This window comes from Lycorma delicatula, chromosome 7, assembly GCF_047948215.1.
Source record: "Lycorma delicatula isolate Av1 chromosome 7, ASM4794821v1, whole genome shotgun sequence".
NCBI lineage: Eukaryota > Metazoa > Arthropoda > Insecta > Hemiptera > Fulgoridae > Lycorma > Lycorma delicatula.
In genome coordinates this window covers 10894817-10917972 of record NC_134461.1, presented here as the reverse complement: position 1 = coordinate 10917972, position 23156 = coordinate 10894817, and the positions used below count along the sequence as shown (strand labels likewise).

The following is a 23156-nucleotide window of genomic DNA, read 5'->3' as shown; positions in this document are numbered from 1 at the left end:
ATATCAATGTGTTTTCGGACGAGCAGTAAGCCTTAATAAACTATTTAGCGGGCTTGTTTTACGGAGTCGTTTTTTTGTGTACTTTTACATTAAGTCTGAACGTGAGTAAATCACGTTCTCTGTAAGGTATAACTGTTTAGCTCATGCAAATGAAATTTATAAAATCGACCGAATTTTATTTTAGCGTTCCATCTGTTGAAATTATGTTAGTTGTTTTTCAGCCGCTAGCGAAACGTTTTTATTATTTTAAATTTTCGTAGATAAACATTTTAGGTAATTTCAGCACATTGCAATTTTTTTTTCGAACAAGTACTTTCATGTGAAACGTTGGGTCGGCTTAATTAGGAAACGAGTTCGTAAAACATTTCGAGTGACAGAATATGCCGCTTGTGGACGTGTTCCCGTGCGGGCTACGCTGGTATAGTCGAACGACAGATCGTACATGTATCTAATGCTGTCGCTCTAGTAATTCTTATTGCAACACCCGATTATTTTTGACGCCGTAAAAAAAAAAGAATTTTGTCCGCGGGAGAGAGTGGATCTGGTTTCGGGTACACCGGAGAATACGGCGCAGCAGAGTCGTACCTCGTACGGTACTCTACTCGCCGCTCTAGGCGTATTTCAATCCGGCTTTCGCTTACAAGTCAGAATGAAACCGTTACGTGTTAGTAAACGCAAACGTTTCTGCCTGCCCTTACCGATAAGGACCGCCACTGTCGGCTTAGATTAGGACTAAGAGTGCAAGCTTTAATCGGGTTACGGTAAACTTTTTAATGTTATTTCCGCTTTACTAGGGTTACTTTACCTTTACTAGCCGCCTGCTCTCCGAATTTAGTCCCCTGCACGGTGTACACTGTTTTGGTTCGGATGGAATTTTCTCGTGTCGATATTAAATAAAATATAACTATAAACAAATTTTTACAGGATATTCTATAGGAGGGGATCCATCTTAATTCGTCACCGATTATATTTTCGGGCGATTTATCGAATGAATTTTTAAAGTTGCAAATTCATTTAAAATCTTCAAGTCAAAAATAGAAGGAAATCAAAAAATACGTAAGACATTTTTCAATTATATTTTTAATTTTGAGAAGGGTTTTTCGTTTCTAGTAATAAATAATTATTATCGAGGAATGTCTGGTAATTCGGCTATAATTCAGCTCGGTTAAATTTAAAGCGGTTAATAACAATCGAAATCAAACGTAATCGAGTTTAATGCAGTGCTGTTGAATCGCTACTTGTCAATCGGTTGTTTCAATCTCTTGTAGTGTTTTTTATTAAACGATTATAATAACGGTTCGTTGTTATTAATAATCGATATCTATTACCCGCTGTAAAATAATAATTACGTTAGTAATAATAACGATGATAAAAATAATTTCCAGTTATCTGATTTATTAAGTTGTGTTGCGTTACACTATAAGAAAGTTGTTCAGATGTTCGGTACCGGTAAGTTTCCTTCTGTTTACTCTTAATTTCATTTTGAGTTAATAGTTTCAGATCGAAATAAGTAGGTATTGTTACGGTAAAATGCATTTAGTCGAATAAAATGAAGAAATGATGCGCTCTATTTTCGTAGTAACTTATGCGATGCGGTGTAGTTTATCGTAATATTATGTTCGGTTAACGACTTCCTACATTATGCGATAACGCTTTGATGTTATCGTTTAGGGTATATTTTTTACGCGGGTGCATTTTATACAGTTCTCTATGAATACCGGTCGGACGAGGGGAGCTCGATAAGTTTTTTTTAGTCTTGTTTTACGACCGAAAAACTCATTCGGCTAATGGAAGGTGCTTGAAGACTGGAAGCCGGTGGATGAGATGAAGATATCGTATCCGTTCTCTCTCTCGCCGGAATTCCTGTCTTACTCGTTCATTATAGTACGGTGCACCGCCGTATTTCCATCTTTCCCAAGTTTTTCATAATGCATTATCATATTTTTTTGCAGTTTGCATATTTCATGTCGAAAGGGACCGTCGAGCGATCAAATGAAAAAGCCGGCTTACTTTCAATTCGTTTCATTGGTCACCGAGAATTTACATCGCGTAAATTTATGTAACCTAAAAACTCTTTGTTTGAATGTTAATTTAACGTCTTATGTATATTCTATTTGTAATATTAAATCGCCGACCGGTACGATTATAAACTATTTATAATTACCGATAAGATTTTGGGAAAACTTGAATTTTAACTAAAACGAACTACGTGATCCGGTTCGTTAAAAGTAGCTTCAACCGTAGCAATTTTATTTTTATTCTTCAGACCCGTAAATTTCGCAGATTTTACTTCAGCTACATCGCAGATATTGCAAAACTATTTTTAGAGAACGAGCAGTTTTTTTTTGTCTAAAACTTTTTATTTATAATATTTATATATATATTTTTTTTGTGGAATTATAATTAGAAATCGGCTACACTTAATTACATTCTTCAACATTTTCAGAACCGCGTTCCGACCTAATTTGTGATTATTTTATTGTGGGTGATCTACAAGATAAAAGCCGAAAAGAAAAGCTCACTTGTTTTTATCAAAAAATACTCTAACGGTAGACATTACTTGATTTTGATTTGATTACCTAGGATAACGTTAAAGTATATTACAGTTGCCTTCTTGTCCCTTTATTTTTGATTTTCCAGATATTCTAGAACGTAACGAAGGGAATTTATTGTTGTCTGTTGAAAAGGACTACGTCGACCTCAACCTCTTTTCGTTTCGCAAATGAAAAAAAAAACATAATCAAATGAAACTATTGTGGCGTTATTAAGTCGATGTTATTTGCTAAAAAAATTACATTTATTTTCACGTACTCGCCCTTTCGGATTTCTCATTCCGTCGATAAAGAATGGCGGCAGTCTTTCTTTAATCCACGACCGCATCGTTCAGTTCTTCGTTCGAGATGAAATGAATACCCTTGATATCGCTCTTTAACTCCGAATCCGGTGAGAACGGAGGGTGCGGAATAGGTTTAAATTTCAACTTTCTGGGAGTTTGGGTGGTCCCCACCGCGAACAGATCTTACGTTAGCCCGGTCGTGCGATAATGCGTCCTCATTCTTTCGATGCGCCCGGCCGGAAAGCGATTGTGCGATGAGACGGTCATTTTGAACCGCTTCACGCGTCTCCGTTTGACGCTCTTTATCGGTCACAGAAACCGATCGACCGGTGCGAGATCGATCTTCTATATCCGCTTACTGGCTTCTGATGACGGAAAATTTTATCGCCCTCCTGCTCGCAGTACTTCGGTCAGTAGTTTCATCGGCGATGCACGTCATTAGCGTTCGCTAATTCCGCTGTTAAAAAATCTCTGCGAATCGTTTTAGACGCGTTGGAATTGCAGGCGTATTCGACTCCAACGGTTATATAACAACGATTACCGACAGAAAACGAGAGGGTCAGTGAGTTTTGGAATGTCTGTAGTAGGGGAATGAAACTATAACCTGACGTACGGAGCGCTATCTGCCTCCCGATATTATCGGGTCGGCGCTGGATCTCCTTGTCGATGGGCGAAACCAGGCCGAATGGATAATAGTTGAGAATTTCATACGCTATTTGGCAAAAAAAGGATTTCCGAGGAAATTTAGGGTGTCGCCTGGGCTTTTCCGCGTTTTTCTTTTATTTTTTTATAGTCGCTAAGTTTTCGTTGTCGGTTTGTTTTCTTGTAATTGCTTGTTGAACTGGCTTCTTTTACTTTCGGTAGGTAGTCTATTTCAGTTCCTTTCGTTATTCTGTTTACTCGGTCTTGTTTGAGACTGACGTAAGGCGTGTTTTGTTTTTAACTTTGTTGTTTTTAGGGACGCTAGTACACCGATGGGAATGTCAAATGTGACTTCGCACGGGTGAGGCAAGAACAAGGTTGAGACGTGCTTTTTTCCGAGGTTTTGAAGATGACTTCCGGTAAAGCCCATAAGGGCTAGGTACGGAAGGGGTGGCGGAGGGACCGCAACTGTCACACGGTGGGTGTCTTCCCCTACGGGGTCAGCACGTTTCGCTTTGAACGAAATCTTGTTCTCCCGTTACGTTCCAGTGTGCATTACGTTTCGGGAGTTTCATTACGTTTTAGGACAGACCGACTATTCGGACAGTTAAATTTGTTCGTACATCGAGTATTATGTCGCTTGTGCTATTATGTGTACCCGTTAAAGTTTTTACACGAGATGTAAACCTTTATTTAAGAAAATCTATATCGTAATGTTTCTTTATTACCTAGATATGTTTTATAAACCGGATATTAATAAGTTACAGCTACCCTTAAATAATCTTTCGACGGTTAAATGTAAAAAAAGTTAAATTTGACACATGCTCCTCCTATCTCAAAATTGCCTATTTTTCGGTACGAGATCGTCCCTCAGCCGTTAAGCCTATTGAGGGTTAATAGTAGGTAAATTAATTATTACTTTTTCTCTTACGACTACGATATATGTGAAGCACCTGAGATGCGATAGGCGCCTTCAGAGTCGTTTTTTGTGAGAGTAATGATGCGTATTTATCGACGGTTATTTTATTCTTCCTGCGGCTGATAAAATTTAGCTACAAGTATTGCCGATTATCACCTATATTTTAAGCGGTACCAATGACGGTTACTGTTCTGTTCTTAAAAATCGGTACTCTATTATTAGAGTTGACTTTTTTTTACGTCAGGTCTTTGTACGGTTACGACAAATATTAACTAACGAATTAAAATACTGATATATTGTTTTTTGAAAAGAATTTTTTTTTGTATTTTCTTCCCGGCGTTTTTAGAAACGATTGTTTTTTGTGTTATTTTTAAATTACTCTTTTTCCGTTCATTTTTCTACGAAGAAAATTACTTTTAAAATAAAATTAAAAATAAGATTATTCCGCACAATAGAATATTGTATTGTAACATAATTTGCGATCTTCGTGACGAGAACAGGCGTTCCTTCGTTTCAAGTTGTGTAATAAAAAGCTATATTTGCTACTTAAACATACGTTTAAGTAGCAAATAGTACTAGATATATTTATCGACCTAGGTAAGGTATTAGATCGATTATAAAACTGAATATTGTTTGTAAGATGTAAATGTCTGATAAATATTTTTTAAATTAATAATATATAACTACGTATAGTTTTTCTACATACCGGCGTAAGCTCGTACGTCGTAACTAGTACCGATAGGTGCCCCGTTGTACTCTTTCGCGGGTACTAGTTGTACGCTCGGTGGCGCCAAGTGTGTCACTTCCATCGTGAACGGATGCGCATTTGGACCCAGTCTTTTTAGTAATGCGTCCTGAAAATGTAATTATAACGTACTTTAGAATTGAACATAAATTATGTAATTATTAGTTTTTTTAAAATCTACTTGAGTATTTTATCTTACGATTAGTCGATACAGCGGCAGAGTAGTAACGGTGTCAATCTTATATCCAGAAAGCCCCGGGTCAAATCTCAGATATTTTTCATACGCTATAAAATTTTTGTTATATATTCTCTCGCGCAAGCTTATGTTCTGAATTATTTGTAAAAATAAAAAAATAAATAACGATGAACGTAAATCGCATCTATTATATAATTTTTTGTAGTCGTAAACTTATATTTCAGTTAAACTGAAATCGTGGTAAACCCGTGTTCGAATGAACGTATCTTTTTTCAATTTTTACTGTCACGGCTTAAACGTGAAAGTAAAAATGGCCTCCGTATATTTAATTTATTTGGCGTAATTATTCCGCACAAAATTTTAGAAACGTATGCAAAAATTATTTTAATGATCGCAAAGGGTTAAACCGGTGATATGAAGCGGGTTGTAGGCTAGAAGAGATTAAAACTTCCATCTGACAGGGATTTAAATTCCCTTTGTAATAAGCCTCTAGGTAGTAGGGAGATAGATAAGATGTTTATTAAAACGAATAACTTAAATTTCAAAATCAAATATCTAAAAAAATTGCTCGAAAACGATTTTCTTCCGACCTAAAAAATAAAAAAAAAATAAATAAAAAAAATTCCTAACTAGCAAACACGAAGATCTTAAATCGGCGACAAATTGGATTTCATATGTTATACCGAAACTAAAAGGGTGAACGTACAACTAAGTATTTGAAAAGTACAACCGAGAAATTGAAAAGATTTGATTATAAAAAGAACATATATGTTTGATTATTTTATCCGGTTGGAAAAATTAAAATTTCAAAATGTTATTTTGTTTTATTTAATAGCCTACCTGTAGCGGTGTATTCTGCTCGGGTGGTGCGCGTTCGTGCGGTGGATATAATTGTGCCAGACACATGATCGCCTCGTTACAGAATTTAAGACCCATTACTTCTTCATCTTCTCTACCGTATCGAAATGTTAATGTTACTTGGCCGAATATCTGAAACATAAATAAAACGATCTGTTTAGTTCATCGATAAAAGCCTCATACCTGGTTCGATCGCTTAATGTTTCGTAAAGTGGACTATATTTTGGTATTCATAATTTAACGGTCATTAAATAAATATTGTCTTTTTATTTGAATTGCTATTTTGTATGTTTTATATATATATGTATTATTATTATTATCATTATAATAGTGACAATTACACTGAAGGTAGTGCTGACATCGAAGAGAGCGTTCTAACTGAAAAATTAAACTGATAATTAATTTTCCTGTAAGGAATTAAAGTTACTGTAACTTTAATAACCAACAGTCGCAATATTTACAGTGTAATTAGAAATATATAATATTTTTCACCCGTTATTACAATCTACAATACCGAATTAGCCGAATAGATTTCATTTCAAAATGTGTTGCATTCATTTGTTAAAAATAGAAGAATTATTTGATGTGGGGGATTACTAAGAGCGACATGTTTTTACGTCTGGTAGTAATCATCGCCGTTACTTGGCGGCGACTGTACAGTTATCTGCCTCATTTCTCTTAAAAAATCTTACTTCCACGTATTATGAAAAGAATTTTCTGGGGAAGAGAATACAGTTCTACGTTTTTCATTTGGATCGGTTTAAATTCTTGGAAATCTTGCATTGTACTGTGACGCGATCTGTCTTAATTATTTGTTAACAAAGAAATTATTATTTTTTATTTAGGATGTAAGAGTCTGATTCCGATTGAAAACCTTTCTTACGTATATATTCCCCACGGGAACACCGGTAAAACTTGCCGTTTAGCGAAGTGAATTTCTGCGCGTAGAGTAAAAGGTACAATTTTGAATAAAACAATCGAATAAGTTCTGGGAGAGGGATCATTTTTTGGGCAATAGCTGTAGTTTTTGTCGGTTAGAGAATATGAAAGAAATCTACATTTCGTGTAGTAATAACGGCGTTAACATTTTATAGTAAATCGTACGGTTTTGAATGTTTAGATTTATTTAGAGCGGTCTGTGTTTGTAAAGCGTAAGATAATATGGAATTTTGTTTAAAGAAAATCAGAAAGGGCATTTCAAGTTAGATTAGAGAGAATCGACTGAAGAGTTTGCAGATATAAAATTTAATTTACGTATGTATGCACACCTTTTCTTGTGTATTTTGATGCGCTAGCGTTGTATACTTTATGCACCTCTTCTTGTAATCTACGTTTTTAAATAAATATTTAAAATCAATTTCGTGGGTTAGTTTGAAGAGGTAAAATACCAAGGTTGGAGTGGATGATTTTCAATACGTTCTTGGAGAATGCATTGTTTCAGTCGCATTAGATTCGTATATTTATTTATTTCTTTTAAATTTTATCTTATTTCATATTTATCTTTGTGATAGCTACATCCATTGACACATACATACACCCCCCGCGCGCGCACACGCGCGTACAGGCACGCACCCCCCCCACACACACGCAGAGAGAGAGAGAGAGGACAGAGAGATAAACCCACATAGAGACACAGACACATAAATATATACACATACACATTTATAAAAGTGAACCGCATATAATGTACAACTTTATAATTACTATAATATACAAGACGTTTGACATACGTAGTTAGGTAAACTTATTGCGATTATTACTTCATCTTACTTCAGTTATGTTCATTATGAATTCTTATTTTTGACTTTTCCCTGCCGTAGATATCCCGGGTTGCGGTGTTAATAAGCCTACATCTTTCCCTCTGAAGAAATCACTTCCCCACAAACATTCCTTTAAAGCGCATTTTTATCTGCTTGCTTTTTGGCTCTCAGTCTGACATTTTCATTATTTCACTTCCCGTGCTGTTGGCGGTATTTTTTCCTCGTCCGTTCAATTACACGCTCGATCGTATCATCTGTCCTGAGACAGACTCCTATCTATCTATCTCTTTCAATAAACTATTCACTAGATTCGTCACCGTAATTTATATAAATATTTTTCAAAACTTAAAAGATTTTTGAATATAATGAAAAACTGCGTGCTAACTAAATAACTTCATGTTCCACGGGTACCGATTTTTACTTATTACCTCTAAAAGGAACCATCGGTCAAAATAAAAAATAAAAAACAAAAAAAAAAACAATACCTTTCAGACGATTACTGAAGATGCAGTAGCTCAAACCGATCTCCAGAAGTTAATATCGATCTAATGACCGAAACGCAAATTTGAATTTGTTTTATTGGTTATTTAATAGTTATTTTAATTAAATTTTTAACGACATCGATTTTTTTTTATTTCGTAAACTAATATTTAAACCCTGACTAAAGTCGTATGATTTAATTAATCCGCTCCGTTAAAAAATTCATCGGTTCAAATAGATTAAAATTCTTTTCTTAGCGGGGAAAATTTGTTACGTCATAGAAAGAGAGAATTTGTGAGAGAGTTGTGAAAGGCAGAGAGAAAGAGCTATTATAACTTTAGCTTTGGTTCGAAGTTAAATTTGTAACTCGTGTTTCGTCGTAGTTTCTGAGATGAATAATTTGTTTTGCTTTGGTCCATTATCGTTTGCCGTTATTGTATTCCGTCGGTAAGATTTAGTTTTGAGGGGGTTTTGTTCGGTTACAATACACAGCTTTGACAAGAGAAGATCGTTTATCGTTTGCGGTTTCGTTGTTTTACAAGTACTATACACTAAATTATTGTTACTTTGTTTCTTCATCGGTTGTAAATAACGTTGTTTCTGTTGTTAATAAATTGGTCAGTAGTTACGTGTAACGGTATTGATCTTGTGACGGGTCTTTTGTTATTTCCATTTTACAAAATACTGTTAATTCCAGATAGCACGAAGGCGTTCCCGTCTCCTGTTTGCAATAATGGAGATACCTCCATTCTACACTTATTCCTCTATTCGTGTACATTCACCGGTTTAAAAATCTATTAAAGCAAAAAACAATACGTACTGTCATAGTATTTTGAATTTACTGTATGTTACCGTTTATCTTATTTTTATGCTTGATTTAGCAACGATCGTAGGAGATATGAGACGAGTCGCTTTCAGAACGTTCACTATAATGTTTACTTACTAAGGCTTGCTCAAATGTTGACTCAAGTTTCCCAAAATGTGTGTGTCCTACTCTAATGATACCCCTTCGTTCTCTTCACCACAAGGTCTACGATGAACATCATTACCCTCGATGAAAGATACTATGAGAAGTACCGCTTTTATCTCCGATGCTATGTAAGTAGTTAGTAGAGCTAGTAAGTAGTTAGTTGTCTGTGTAAACTAATGTCATTTCTGTAGGGAATTGTAAATTTTGTCCCGTGTGTCTCGCTGTCCCGTGTCTGATATAATTAATTATTTATAGTTATAAGCTAACAAATACACACCTGTTTAAAGTAAGGTGAACTGACATTCAAGCCGAACGTCAAAAATCCTCTTCTTTCACTCAAAAAGGCCCTTTCGGAACATTCGGTCATTTTTTGGACGTAAACATAAAAATTAATAACAATAACCAAATTGAAACAAGTGTATATAGGAAACCCTCCAGCACCGATAATGACTGTTCATTAATACTCAAATAACCCGTGGTCGCATAAAAGTAACACTTATAATGCTATGGTACACAGGGCTGTAATAAAGTATTATTGGATAATGGACTGAAGTATATAAAAGATATGGCTGCGATGAATCTTTCATTACCGTTATATACAGGCGGTATTTACATAAGAAATCTGATAACAAGGACGCTATTCTCTTTTCAGTTGAATCGTTTTTTAAGTCGTAATAGGAAATATATTCTATATAATTACATAAACCAACACGTACGTAAAATACGTTTACGATAAAGAGAACTACGCGATTACATATAAACCTGTAAATAACATTTGGAGAAAGTTCTTTCTCGAAATTTCGACAAATTTAACTTAAGTGACATATATAAAATTAACTCCACGGCCTGTGATGCCATATATATATATATATAGGAAAGACTGATAGATCATTCAGGGTGAGATTCTCAGAACATGTGAGGGCGTTTAAAAGTAATAAGAATCTTTTTCAAATATGGCGCATCACTTGATCGCTAATGGACGTAAGTTTACAAGCTTAGTAAATAATCTTAGTATATTGGAAGTTTATAACTTTAAAACAAGTTGAAGTATTTAGAAAAAAATATTACATTTATAGATATAGGGATTTCAACTTAGCGAACTGGCATTGACATCTGGTTGACAGTTTTAATCGAGCTTAGCCTTAGTAACCAAACATCTCGTTATTTTATTGATTATAGTCTCTTATTGACCGGTGATGAACCCGAGTGGTCCGAAAAGGTCTTTTTGAGCGAAAGAAGAAGATTTTTGACACTCGACTTGAATGGGACTATCTTTATCAACGATCGACTTAACGGGACACTCGACTATCTTTATATATATATGATTCAGGAGGAAAAGAAAATCGTTTTAGAACTGATTTTAGAGCTTGAAATTAGGAGAAAAATTCATACAAACATATGTCCGAAAACGCTTTGTAATCATGTTAAGACTAGCGAAAACCTTCGCCTGGATTTCAGTTCCCCCGGTGAAATGTGGTCGTGCTGAAGTTTGCAACGCGTTGTATAAGAGGTAAAATTGATGGTTTTGTATGTTTCGTGACCTGAAAATTCGAATAAAACACGTCCCAGAATTCTATCTCGTGCAGTTTTCATGACGTCAAACTTAAATCAGAAAATTTCGGTGACGAATAAGACCTTTTTTTAGGTTTGAAGTACAATACATTGTTAAATGACTAATAAATGCTTAAATTTTCTTATCAAGACGAGTATAACATTTTATTCTGAGAAAATTGATGTAATAAAGTCTGAAAAAGAAAAAAAACTTTTATTATTAAAACAAAACTGAACAAAACTTGTAACAAACTTTCGGGACGTGTTCTACTGGTGACGGTAAAGAAAAAAGTTCATATAAGTTATTTATAAGTTCTTCAGCGATCGACAATCAATCGTGCTCCTGCAGAGAGCTTACACTCGTCATTTTGGTGTTAGACAAAAACCATCTGAACAAGCAATACGTAACTTATTTCGGCCGTTGGAAATACAGGAGTCTACAAATGAATTACCGCGTTAGGGAGGTCGTAGGACAACATTCAGCGCGGAAGACGAATCGTCGAAGAGTTTTCAAGATCGACCCGACGGCAGCTGGGCGCGTCCCGAACCTCGCTACCGAACAGATCATCGGTCACGATTAGCGTACGTTGTCCGGATCCATCCAAGAAACGTTTCGTTCTCGCCCTCGTTACGGGTGACGGATGAGGTCTTCCGCCTAAACGGATTTATTAAAAAACAAAATATCCGAATTCGGGAGATGGAAAACTCAAGAATAGTCCACCGACGCGAATTATACTCCGTAAAATTAACGGTTCGGTACGGTGTAAATTCGGAAAGAATTCTCGGTCCTTACTTTTGCGCCGAACGTCACCGAGGAAAGGTATCGAGACGTCCCGGACGATTTCGTGCATCCCTCAGTCGAAGACACGCGAGAGGTACGGCGGTCCCGCGAAGGAACTCTTAAGGTAAATGTTTTGAAAGAAAGGTAATTTCGCGAAACTGAAATCGATCGACAAGTTATTTAAAACATATAAAATACCGTAACAATCCTAGGACTATTCGACAGTCGAAGGTCGACATCCGTCAAACATTACCGCACGTGATACTACACGCCTTTGAAAACGCGCGTCAATGTGTAGAGTAAAAGTTGGATTTTTAAAGGAAGTAATTTTTACAAATAAATAAAAGTTATTTCTATTATTCATCTGTGAAAGCATATATATATATATATATATATATATATATATATATATATATATATATGCGAGTACGAGTAGAAAGTATAGTTGTTTTATTTTAGAACGGTCTTGTGCCTTTCGGGCCGCTCTGTATTTTACACTAGTTATCAAAATGAGTGGTAACCTTTATCGTTTAAAAAATACGTTTTCTGTTATTTTATTATCGTTTTAGTGTTATTATTTTAAAATCCTATCTGTACTACAGTAAATTCAAATTTAAATTGAATAAAACTTACCTTACGATCTTGTATATACTCTGGGTCGGCTAAAACTACTCCCTGTATTCGATCTATACTAGTATTCGATATGACTACGTCTCGACTTCCTAAATATAACGTCAGTTTGTTATTGGGCGATGATTTCTTGAATACTCTGTAAAAAAAAAAAAAATATCAGTAATTATATCTTTCAACGCTCTGTAATTTTATATCTATAAAAAAATATCTAAATTTTTTTTATCAAGAAAGAAAAATATTACAAAGCTTGATTTTTTAATTAAATTTCAATAGCTTAAATTCTATAGTGTAACAAGGTGAAAATATGGAATGCAAAGTTGGCGGGAGTTTATTTCTCCCTACTTATCGCAGAACCTGGACAGAGTCCCTTGCTGCTGGATGATTCTAATCGGGCGTGTTTTTTAAAAAGGTAATTTTAAATGGCGGGTCTAATTTTTCAAGTTTTGTTTATTATTTAGTGATTTTAAGACGGATTTAGTTGCATTCCAATCCGTTGTTGAACCGGCGTTATCGAACCCATTTTATGGGCCGACCGCGGAAGGCTAGACTTATAAAGCCTGTCCTCCCGACGTAATTCCCCTTCAGACCGTCCAGTGAGTCCTTTCGGTGCTAACGCTTAATAGGTTAGCAGGAATACGCCACAACGGGGCACCAACTATCAGGAGGGAGCAATGCGACCCCTCCTCCGTAGGAGTCGCAATTGCTGGTTTATTTTATTTAACTTGTAAGTTTTAAAAGGAGAGGTTTTGTAGAAGTTCTTCATCCACTTCTGTTATGGCTGCCTTCCAGGACGCATCTCTGCTGGGCTCTGTTCCGGACTACAGTCCGTGATGTTGGGGCGAGTAGAGGGTCTTCCTTCTTCATTTTCTTCTTCTCCCTCTTCTTCTTCCGATGACGTGAAAATAAGTAATATTTTAAATTTTAGAAAATTAATTAAAAACGTTTACTTATTTTTTTTTAACAGAATATATATTAAAAAAAAAAAACAAACACTTTTATCGTTCAAAAATGGAGTTTAAGCATTCTTCGAGCTCACCCCTTTATTGAGGAAGAAATTTCTTAAACAAATGCTAATTTAAAATTATTACTATTTAAGTATAAAAAAATATAAACGTTTAAATTAGCCGTAAGTAGTAGCGTTACTTATAAAATTTAAGTTACTAGTATGTATAATTATTAAAATATCAATAACATTTATACACTATGTAGGAACATAATTTGTCGGATTTCAATCGAAATTAAAATGAGTTAATCAAATACCGTTTTCTATAAATAGATAACTGTAAGTTAAAATAATTATAACAACGGTTTAATTACGATACGGTTCGTCGATACATTTCATTTTAGGGGTAAATTTTCGTGGCATTAAAATATTTATGTGAATATTAAAAAAAAAATTTACCAAACTTCGACAATTATTGGCGCATTATAAACGTATTTTAAAAATTCTTTCGAATAAAAAATCTAATTTTTTTGCCGGTTTGTTTTTTTGATTCGCTTAACGTCAGGTATCGACGAAAGATATAAAATTTCACTTTCAGGATTTTTGGTTATAACTCAGACCGTTTGTTGTTTTGCAGTAATAAAACCGGTTTAAAGGTTAGTATAATTAATTTGTAGGTTCGAAAGGGATGTTATTTCAGAAGTTGTCTCTCTTCAATTTTTATTGTAAAGGGATTTAGAAAACTAGCAAGCACATTAAACGAACGTGTTAACGTTATTAATTAAATAAATGAACGAATATTAACATGTATATCGTGCGTATAATATATTAACGCATTGATTTTTGAGATGTACCGGATATCCGAAAAAAAATCGATGGTTTTAGCACCCTCATTCTTTAGGCCATTCATCACGCATAAGAAAAAATTGGAAAAAACATCAAATTTTTAATTTGAAGTTGCGACTTTCACGTAATTTTACATATCGCCGTCAAAGCTTGTCGTCATATTCATTCTGAGATACCGTTCTAAAATTATTTTTTAACTTTTCGTGCGTTTAATTTAAATATTTTATTGGTGATTTAAATATTTTTTTTACATATTTTTTATTTTATACTTTTTAGTGCATTTATTATGAGAAGTTTTTAAAAATGTTTAATTGATTATAGTTTATTTATAAAATTTTGTAGTATGTTATTATCTTGAATGAAATTTTATATTTTCTTTCATACTTTTGGTTTTTTTTTTACGAACGACTTATTTTTCATCAGTCTTATTTCCTTGAACGGTCATTACTTTGAACTTAGGTGATTTTATTTACTTATTTTTCGTTTTTGTTTTTACGGTTAATAAATTCTTTTAAATCTTTCACGTTGTCACTTTAATTCCTTTCTCCCGAGTTGATGTTACCTTCGTCGCCTCGTCTCCTTATTCCTGAGATGCGCGCCGCATTCTTTATTATTTTGTTCTACTTTTAAGTCACGAATTTCCTGGTGGTGTTCTCTCTTCTCTTGACCACAATTTTGTCAGTGAATTTGTCGGTCATTGGCTACAGCGGACCGTCTTAACTCTGTAGCGTCGATTAGAGAGGGGATGTATCAGAGATATAATTTTTGTCATTTCCGTTCGTTCGTAGTTTTCGTTTCTTCAATCCATCTTCTTCTTTCACCGGTTTATTTTACTTATTTCTTCTTATATACGTCCTTTTCTCGCGTACTTATTTTCTCTCTATTTTTTTTTTTCAATACGTTTTAAGTTATTTAAAATATTGTTTTTGGCGGTTCGTTTGAAATTACGTAATTTTTGTTGTTTTTTTTTTAATACAAAATTTTGTGTTCGTTTTCTTTAAGTTGAAATAATCGGTTATTATTTCTTTAAATCGATTTCAAAAGAAAGAAGAGGTTCTCAATAATCCCATTAAATTCATCGTCTATACAGATAATTTTGAGATATATTTAATTTTGGGTCGGCGACCAAAAGGTTAAACGTGTTTAGCGTAGTCGTACGTACCTTGAAGTGATATTCGTACTCTAAATGTATTATCGAACAAAATTTCACGATTTAGATATAAAACTCGAGTAAAAATAATACATACTCCAAATTCCAAAGGGCAAGTAGTACCGCTTCATTCGACTAGTTTATCTTGATTCTTTTTACTTCCTTGTACAAAGTAAAGGAAGTATTCATTTTGACCGTCCCTGAATCCATTTTGACTAGTTCAAAATCCAAAACCTTTGGATTTTGGACTTTTTCTTAACTGCAGTAGCCCTCGTCGAGAGCTTTTCAACGATATATCATAAGAGGTATTTATTTTCATCGGTTTCAGAGTTATATCCAAATAAAACTTTAATTAATGTAATATTTGAATTTTACAAGGGGAAGACACATCGGTTCGAATCAAACTTCATGTTCGCGTACATATACCTTGTTTTTTTAAATTTAATTTAATTATTAATTTATTAATAATTATTAACATCCGATTATAAAAAAGTTTTTACCTATAAGCGACTCGATAATAAGTACAAAAAAATATATATATGTGGAAAAACAATCAGAAGTTATTAAATAAATTTTTTTGTACTTTTAATTTTAATTAATTTTTTTTCAGTCAGAGGTTAATAATTATTCAATTTATTTAAATAAAAAAAAAAAATATGCGTATATGAAGTCGGATTCGAACCAATGTATGCACGGTTACGGATCTGACATAGATACATTTTTATAACGATCAAAAGAATTTTGTAATTTTTCTGCAGACGTCAAAAATTTAGTGTTGCTAAAAACAACAGGAGAAATGTTTTGGGTTGCTGGATTCTTGTAATTGAACCCGTGTTTTCTTTTTTTAAAACCGACTTTCAATCTAGGCATAATAGACTAAATGTAGCTATGTACACTACAAAGAACGATAATAATAGCAATAATAAAAATAATAATAATCCACTCCGATAATAAATAATATTCACAACACAGCACACTTCTACGAAAACATAAACGAGTAAGATTTTGTACGGGATATTATACTCAACTCGGTTACAAACCGCATAAGCTGTGCTGCTAACTTTAAACAGCAATGCGGTAGTAAAACGTAAAAATAATCAGGGGAAAAATAATAAAATAAGAGAAAACGAAATAAGCTGAAAGTCAAAATTTTGTGATAAAATTTTTACGTACAACGCATATAGCCATTTGAAACGTCGTTGGAAAGAGGGAATTACAAACTATATTCTAGAGAAAAACAGTAAAAATTGAAAAATGTTTCGGTCTTACGATCCGTGGTGCCCTATGAGAATTTAAAAATAAGAAAAATAAAAAATATTTATTAGTTTTCAGAATAGATTTTTTTACATTTAACCGTCTTTAGAGATAAACTCTCGTAAAATGGAATTTTTTAGCTGTATGTTTGCGGACAATTAATTATTAAGAACTGAAAAAAAAAATCCATTTTTAACTAATCTTATAACGTTAGGAAAAAACTTGTTCTTTTACTGATTTTTTAATTTATGGATATTTAATGCGTTAAGTTTTTTTTTAATTGAAATAATGGTAAAACAACCGATGACACGAACGCAAATAAAAATGACTGTTGTAAATTTACGTGAATCGTATTTTGATGTTCTTGTCGTTCGGTATTAAAGGGTTACAAATATTATAAATGTACACGTACAAATGCACGGATTATAAAAAGAGTGAATAAAAATATTTGTTTGGGGTTTGTTTATCGTTTTATATTATTTTTTCGTTTGCGGTACGCGTGACGGGGTTAAGTTACGGTTTATTAATAGTGACAGTTACGGAAAACTGTCCATTTTAATGCATTTCACGAGAAGATTAAACGATTGTTGTATTTCTATGTAACTTGAGCTTTTTTCTATTGTTATAAATAAAAAAAAGAAGTATATTTTAATTTAATCCCGGTGTTAAAATATTCTGTACGTTTTTCTTTCGTTATCGCCGATAAAAGAGAATTAGTACTATTGCACTAGGTTTGTATTATCTTTTTTTGTAATCGTCGATATTATACTCATTTATATATATATATATATATATATATATATATATATATATATATATATAAATTTAGCGTTTAGCTCATTCATTTTTGCATAAAATCATTAGATATTAAAAATATAAACTTAATAAAAAATCCGAGGATATTATTTCATTCACTTTTATTATTTAAAAAGTAAAAAATGTTCACATAATTACATTTTTAATATAGTTCTCCTCTACTAATTTCGCTTTTAAAAACGAATCGTTATTAAATATATCTATTACGGTTACGTATTTATCGGTCTGATATTGTCGCGTGTTGGCGGTTCTAAACGGATACTGAGAGATAGCACAAGTAAAAACGTTTATAAATAATTTATAATGTACAAATTATAATTAAATACTAAATTAATTTAATAGCGAATAGATTATAAATGTCAAATACAGTTTCGAACTTCTACAGAAGTTAAACTTTCTATTTGTAGAAACTTCTACGGTTTCTACAAATAGCTGATGGAAACTAATATTGAATTGACGATATTAATATGAAAATGTATACGATAATCACTTTCTGCAAGTATCAGTTACTTTTACCGTTTACCGTTTACGAAAGTACTACCCTACATTTTACGAACGAATAAAATACAGTCGCTTTCACTCCATTTCGCAAATAGCTCGCTTATGGCGCTTGTGGCTTCTTATTTTCAACCGATATCCAAAATTTAACGTTATCTTTTGAGGAAGCCACAATAGATTATATCGAAAATGAAAGAAGATAACGTGACGCACTCTTCGTTCGTTTGTTACCGAGCGCTTACTGTGATCGCTTTTATCGCAGGCTGCACCGAACTCGAACTTGAAAACCGTCCTCCGCCGGTCCCCGTCAGTATTTATATCTCCAGATCTGCAGTACCGGTTTCTGACTCTCGTCCTTTTGTTTGTTAAAGCGTAATAAGTTTCGTTGTCCCTCGTACCTTCTACGGTTTTCTGCAAGTCCTTTCAAGAAAGACCGCCTTTGCCGTCTTTTTTCTTTATTTTCTCTCTCTTTCATCTTTTTGGAAGCTTCTCTACCCGTTACGATATCATCTTGTAGGGCTTCCTCAAAACTTTAGAGCGAGTTCTCGAGTTACAAAAATGGGTTGCGGTAGATCGCTGTTCGGCTTCTACAAGTACGATTTGTGTAGACCGATATTTAGAAAATTTTAAATGTCTGTCCTTGCGTTTATATTTATGAACGTGCAATCTTCTTTAAAAAAGAAGAATCGATTATTAAAAAACAGCGATATTCGCCACCGGACTACAAAATCGTTTTCCTATAATTCAGCGTAATACTTCGGTTTACGAGAAAGGGCTTCACTACGCTTCGGTTGTCATTTCTAATACGCTATTATTTAACGATTTAAAAAAATCTTCCAAGAAATTGATTGAAAATACGAAACGATTTTATTTAGCGAAATTTGTCGATGAGTATTTAAAAAAAAACACTAATTATAAAAAAACTTGTATATTTTGTATCCTGTAATACATAATAACATGTGTTGGAATTGAAATAGTTTTCACGAACGTCGTCTGAATTATTTTGTACTTTAATATGTACTTTTTATATTTAATACGTTCACGTAGGGTGTCTGAGGTAAAGGTATCGAAAAGTAACGGCCTACATCTAGAAAACCAATCTTCGTAACCTCTTAAACGTAGGCTCAAGCGACAGGAAATATCTCCAGGATTTGTCCTGTTTACTCTTAAGGTCGACGGAAAACGACTCGCAATGCGGTTGTCAGAAGTTGTCGTTCGAGGTATGGACTCCGCAACAGAAGGTTCAGCGCGCGCTTTGGTTAACGAAGTTTCAGTCAATTATGCGGGTTCAACTGTGTGCAAGCGCCGAACGGAATATCTATCGTATATGCAAGTCTATTCGTCGGTGAAATACGACTTTAAGACCGGAAGCTTGGTTTAACAAACCGGAACAAGAGTTTCGGTTAACGACGAGACTGCGGGATCTGGTACGCGATGCATTCACTGCCGGTCCTGAAAAGTCAACCGGGCTGGCTAGTTACGAACCGGCAATTCCTCGTTTCACCGTTCACGACATTGTTTTATTCTTTTTTTACTCGACTCGTCTTACACCGTTTATATCAGGTTAAGATTCTCTACGCGTTTTATTAAACGTCTTACGTGTTCGTTACCCGTTTAACAAAGTTATTGTACGTAAAACATACAAAACAGGGGGTTTTTACCCCCGGTTTGTCGGTTTTAACCTAGATTTGTCAAAAACTACTGACGATACGGTTCTGGGAGCTATTTTATTCAATTTTTTAGGACAAAATCCATAAATAATCGCCAATTCTGCCTATTAATTAAATTCTAAAAATTTCAGTGCGACCTGATTTCAACGGGATAGCCGAAATCCGAGCCAAATGCTTTACTAGCCGTAACTCGCAAAGGAAGAATTTTATGAATTAGTCTTTATGAATTTTTTCCATTATTTTCACGAGTAGAATAAGCTATGAAAGTCCCGGAAAAACTAAATATATATATACCGTATTATATTATACACAGAAATACATTAAATAACCACTTTTTAATTCGCTATCGATTCTACAGAAATACAGGTTATCTGTAATTTTTCAATCTTCTATATTCGTAATGGCTTTTCCGTCTAGATAGCGCTATAGCTCTAGTAGGTAAAGCATTGCGATCGGTCCGATTTGGGCATATGAGTTTTCACCCGACATCTAAGGAACCCAAAACATCGGTTGGAAATTTTCCGGACGTTAATGGTCGTATGTGTGTGTGTGTGTGTTCGGTGTTGCCCTCAAAATTACTCTTTATATCTCCAGAACTCCTAGACCGATTTTGACCAAACTTGGTCAGATTATCTCTAACATGGGGCATTTTTGCCATTAAATTTTCTACTTAAAAGGTGGAGGAGGTGAAGCTGTAGAGCAAGGTATCCTCAGTATCTCGAGATTTCACCTAATTAAGGTCATATTTTTCTTAGGCGCATTTTTTAGCGATCGAAAAATAACAATTTTTGCAAAAATGTTTTTGTAAAATCGCACCCTTACCCCAAAAAATGCTGCTGTAGATTTCTGCTATGTAGTGATGATGTCACAAGTGAGGGGTATAATTAAATCTACATAAATAAAAATGTAAAGTTCTTCACCGATTGCTTTGAAATTGTAACACAACGTTGAATTCGTAGCGCGTGTTTTTATGTACGTAAGATGTCACACCTGTGACGGATAAAAACATACTTTATTTGAAAAACAGCGCTATCTGTTGGACGTAAAAGCAACACGCGCTATAATAAATATTTTACGATTCCATTTCAGTGTTTCCGATATGCGTGTTCACTATAGACTAAGAACATACTTGACCGATTTACACGCGGGAAAATCGAAAAATGTAAAAAGGAAGAAGGGTAAAATGGAGACAAAAAAACGGGGAAAAGAAATGGAGAGGGGAAAAAAGGGGAAGGGGAAAAAGGGAAAGGGACGTAAGGGAAAGAGAAACGGTGAAGATAAGGGAAATGGAGAGGGGAAAGGGAAACAGGGAACGGGAATATGGTAAAATGAAACGGGAAAAAGGAAAATGGGGAAAAGGAGAAAAAGGAAAAAAGGAAAGGGGGAAAGGGTGAAGGGTAAAAGGAAAGGTTAAATTTTGTGAAGTTCCGTAATGTTCATTTTGTTAATTAAACTTTTTGTTCGTAAAACGTTCATGTTAAGTTTTGTTCATTCGTTTAACATTTTGTTCATTTGTTTTTATTAAACTTTCAATCGTGTTCGTTTAATATATATATATATATATATATATATATATATATATATATATATATATATATATATATATATAACTTGGTCTGGCCGGGTCTCGAACTCGATCGCCCGGTTGACTCGGTATCTGGTGCGTTAAGCCTAAATGGCTACACCACTCTGTTTACCGTATAAACGCGAAATTTGTGTAAGTTGTGAAATAACTTAGTTTAGTTAGTGCCGACCGTCGCCGCTAGTACCGCCACACTCGCGGGAATGAAATGCGGTATGCGCGCGCACGCTTTACTCAGAATCGTTGAATTAAATAAACGAAAAAATATTATATTTCAATAAAACGAAAAATATTTTAAATTAAGTTATTCCTGGAATGCGGCTTTAGCCGCTTTACGGAAAAATCCTACAACTCTGTCGTCATCTTTCATTATTTTATTTTCCCGACTATAGAGATATAACAGGAGAGTATATAGATCGCTTAAAAAAAATTGGTATTTATACAAGTTTTGGTAAGGAGACGTTTAAAAATAACTTTTTTAACAAAAAAAATAAATCGTGAATAATTTGCGTATTTTTAAATTTATTCCGTTGCTCCAGAGAATGTATTAAATTTTTGCAAAAACTGCATAAGGCATGGCCGAAATAAAATTTCAAATCTTTTCTGGGGCGACTTAGGCAAAATCTTTCTTACAAATATTACGTTTTTTCATCAAGATTACTAATTAGAAAAAAACGTTTAAGACTTTACACGTCTTATCTTTTTAGCTGTAACTTGCTTCAGAAAAAGAGTCGATGGGAATTTGTCGCATTTATATTTAATACATTCGTAAGCCTTCAGAACATTATAAAAACCTTTTACTCATCCCGCTCCGTTGGTCTACGGTAACAAAAAATTATTTTAAATTTAAATACCTCGAAAATTACATATCGCGTTTAAAATGTAAAAAAATTAATTATTTTGATACCTCTTATTGTACGATTTCTTGAAAAAATAGTCGGCAAAATATTTTCACCGCTTCCTAGAAAATTATAACTTTGTTTATTTAGTACTACCGGTTGTATCTTTGGATTTTTTAAGCAATTTTAGAACCTTTTTTTAAATTTATTATCTCCACTTACGGTGTTTTCTTAAACATTAAATCTACTCGAATGCTTTCTGTTGTGTACGGGAGCCCCTAAAACAATTTTTTTTCTAATTTCTAGTTTTTAATCCTCCAAACGTATTGTATTAGACGATAGTTTCTAAAATAACTTAATAGATTCTTACGATGGTGGAGCTCCCAAATTTAAAGAAAAAATCAAATTCTTTTTAAATTTCGATTTTTGTCTCCGTGGCGCGATCGGTAGCGTCTCGGCTTTTCATCCACAGGACCCAGGTTCGAGTCCCGATCAACCTTATGTGACGATATCATCAAGAAAAAAAAATTATTAAAATCAATTTTAGCGAATAAGTTCAACATTTTCATTAAATTATTATCGGTTTGTACTATAGCGTTCCCGGTCTTTCGTACGTCTGTGATGCGCGTAAAGCGTCAGAGGTAAACAGACATCGTGTCGCAAGAGTTTTTTTTGTCTCGCAATGTTTGATGTTTTCTGAAGAGCCGATCTATACGGTGAACAGAGTAACGTTGTACGTTTGAACGTTTGACTATCGGCTCGTTTCAGCGCGCTCGATCGGTATGCTGACGTAAAACAGATATCCGGTTCGATGAAGGCAACGGGAATCCGCTTTACCGATTACGGTTTTAGTATTCGCGGTATGCTACTTTTTTTTTACCGATGACAGTGTAATTTCTACGCTATAGCAAAGTTATTAAAATTTATTAAGATTGGTTCTTAACATTAGATTTTAATAATAAAAAATCGTTTTATTTTTTTTATTTATACTTTTCGCCAAATTACTGTTATAATGAAAAAAGAAGAAAACGGAATAACACGAAACTGTCATTTCAAGGAATTGTAAATTTTATTTAATGAACTTCAATTACCAGCGCCTTTTTACTTCACTCTCGTACTCTTTGCTTTGGCTTTCGTTCAACTTTCTCACACTCTCGATTTTTGCTTTTCTCTCTCCCTTGTCTCTT

At 34.0% G+C, this 23156-nt stretch overlaps 1 protein-coding gene across 2 annotated transcripts in view; it reads right to left on the bottom strand.

The window, feature by feature from the left end:
* LOC142328072 (phosrestin-2-like) overlaps positions 1 to 23156 on the bottom strand; it is a 726802-nt gene that overhangs the window by 24672 nt on the left and 678974 nt on the right. For both annotated transcript variants that reach the window (XM_075371544.1, XM_075371545.1), the window contains 3 exons: positions 12372 to 12507; positions 6179 to 6328; positions 5104 to 5251 (listed from right to left, as the gene is read on the bottom strand). In XM_075371544.1, coding sequence (XP_075227659.1) covers positions 5104 to 5251; positions 6179 to 6328; positions 12372 to 12507 — 434 coding nt within the window. The remainder of the gene's footprint in view (positions 1 to 5103; positions 5252 to 6178; positions 6329 to 12371; positions 12508 to 23156) is intronic.